General features: G+C 47.5%; 1 protein-coding gene across 1 annotated transcript; it reads right to left on the reverse strand.

Moving 5' to 3' along the window:
- Positions 1–897: 897 nt before the first annotated feature.
- Positions 898–1,923, reverse strand: LOC119822722 (olfactory receptor 10AD1-like). The gene has a single exon (XM_038342207.2). It carries the CDS (start codon positions 1,921–1,923, stop codon positions 898–900), a length of 1,026 nt encoding a protein of 341 aa, XP_038198135.2.
- Positions 1,924–2,160: the final 237 nt, after the last annotated feature.

Below are 2,160 nucleotides of genomic sequence, written 5' to 3' on the forward strand. Positions count from 1 at the left end.
GGAAGCTGGAGAGAATCAAATAGAGGCTCCTTCTGTGGTGGAAATAGCATGGGTAGTGTTCCTTGGAATACTGAGAATTAAATCAATCCATTTCTGGTGAGAAGGCAGGTGGATGATTTAAATATGAGTTCAGTCAAAGATGGAGGAGCAAAAGGAAGGCAGTAGGGTGCATGGGACATGATTTAGGTCTTGTAAACATCAGGAAACCAGCGGCTTGAGGAACTTGATAGAGGCACTTACTTATATGGAAGGAAAGTGTCAGCCCGATGGTTGTCTCCCTAAAAGAAACCAAAGAACTTAGGAGAAGGGGTTTGAAACATTGACCTCTCCTGCCTGCCCCTCCCCAACAACACACAAACAAGTAGAGTTATGTAGTGTTGGCATTTTGGGGGGGGGGCTAATGGAGAGTGATCAGTCCTGAAACCATATATAAACAAGAAAGACAGATGTATGGTACTATAATAATCAAAGAAAAGGAGGCTATCAACACGGGTGGGTTTGAGGGAGGAGCTGGGAGGGCCTGGAGGAAGAGAGGAATGTAATTCTGTTTCAATTGAAATATATTTTAAAACACAACTAATATGGCTTATTAAAAGGTTGAAAGATTATTTACTCCTAAATATATGTGCAAAAATTATCCTGAGGGATGGCATGTAAAAGAATTATGTAAACAAGATAGAGTTAAGTGTACTCTTTCACTGAATCCTGAGGAACACAGAGGAAAAATTCAGGAAAGCCTCACATTTTCTTCAGGAAAGTTCGTGGAAAAACAATGAGCCTTAGATGTCAGGAGGAAGTTCCAGGTCTGAGTCTAGTGCCAAGGAGGCTGCAAACACTCTTTTCTTGTGCCATTACAGAATTGGAAAGCAAGGGCTGGGAAAAGTAACCTTCCATGCCTCACTGAAAGAAACTTCTCCAGAGGGTTTCCTTTTGTGCAGGTGCAGCTGAAGCCAGGTTGCCTCTCCCAAGGGCTCTCCCCATGGCCCCCTTCATTTCCTTGTTGCGGAAGCTGTAGATGATGGGGTTGCACATGGGGATGATGATGGTGTAGAGGAGAGAGAAAGGCTTGTCTTTGTCAGGCGCATGCGTACTGCGGGGATTCATGTAAGAGAACATGGCTGAGGTGTACAAAAAGATGACCACAGTCAGGTGGGAGGCACAAGTGGAGAATGTCTTCCCCCTACCCGAAGAAGAGGATCTGCTAAGGATGGAGGCCAGGATGCGGGCGTAGGAGGTGACAATGAGCACCATGGGGCTGAAAAGCACCACAATGGCATCAAGAAAGATCAACTTCATGCTGAGCTTGAGGTCCCCACAGGAGAGAGCAATCACTATGGGGGCCTCACAGAAGAAGTTTTCTATGTGGTTGTCATTGCAGAAGGGATTCCGGAATGATATATACTCAAGAAAGATGCCATTGATCATCCCAAAGATCCAGGAAGAGCACACCAGCCTGACACACACCTGAGGGCTCATGATCTGGGCATAGTTCAGGGGATGACAGATGGCAACATAACGATCATAGGCCATGAAAGCCAAGAGGATGCACTCGGCCACACCCATTAGAAAGACCAAGTACATCTGGGTCATACAAAAGGCAAAGGAGACCGTGTGGCTTTTGGTCACCAGGTGAACCAACATCTGTGGGATGGTGGTTGTGATGAAGCAGATGTCCAGGAAAGACAGGTGTCCAAGGAAGAAGTACATGGGGCTGTTGAGTCTGGGGTCAGTCCAGGTGATGAGGATGATGAGGCCATTCATGGCCATGGCGAGGCTGTAGAGAGCCAGGAAGAGGGTGAAGAGCAATGCCCGAGTGGAAGGGGGACTCTGCTCAAAGCCCACGAGGATGAACTCTGAGACTGTGCTGCTGTTCCTCAGGTCTGCTGTCTGGGGCCTGTTTGAGGAGAGGGGCAGGAGAAACATAAAGGGCACAGTTGTGTGGAAGGATAGATGATCCCTGGACCCAGAAGCCCAGCAAGAGGCCTCCCCTGATTGACAGTCAATGTTTGGAACTGCAGTCACTGGTAAATCTGTGAATAATGGGCTAGTGAAATGCCAGGGTCACCAGAGGCTCTAGACATACATCCTCATTGGAGAAGTTGAGGAAGAGCTGGTTCCCCTTTAGTCTGGATTGATGAGATGCCCTGTGCAATGGTGCAT

Source organism: Arvicola amphibius, chromosome 9, assembly GCF_903992535.2.
Source record: "Arvicola amphibius chromosome 9, mArvAmp1.2, whole genome shotgun sequence".
Classification (NCBI taxonomy): domain Eukaryota; kingdom Metazoa; phylum Chordata; class Mammalia; order Rodentia; family Cricetidae; genus Arvicola; species Arvicola amphibius.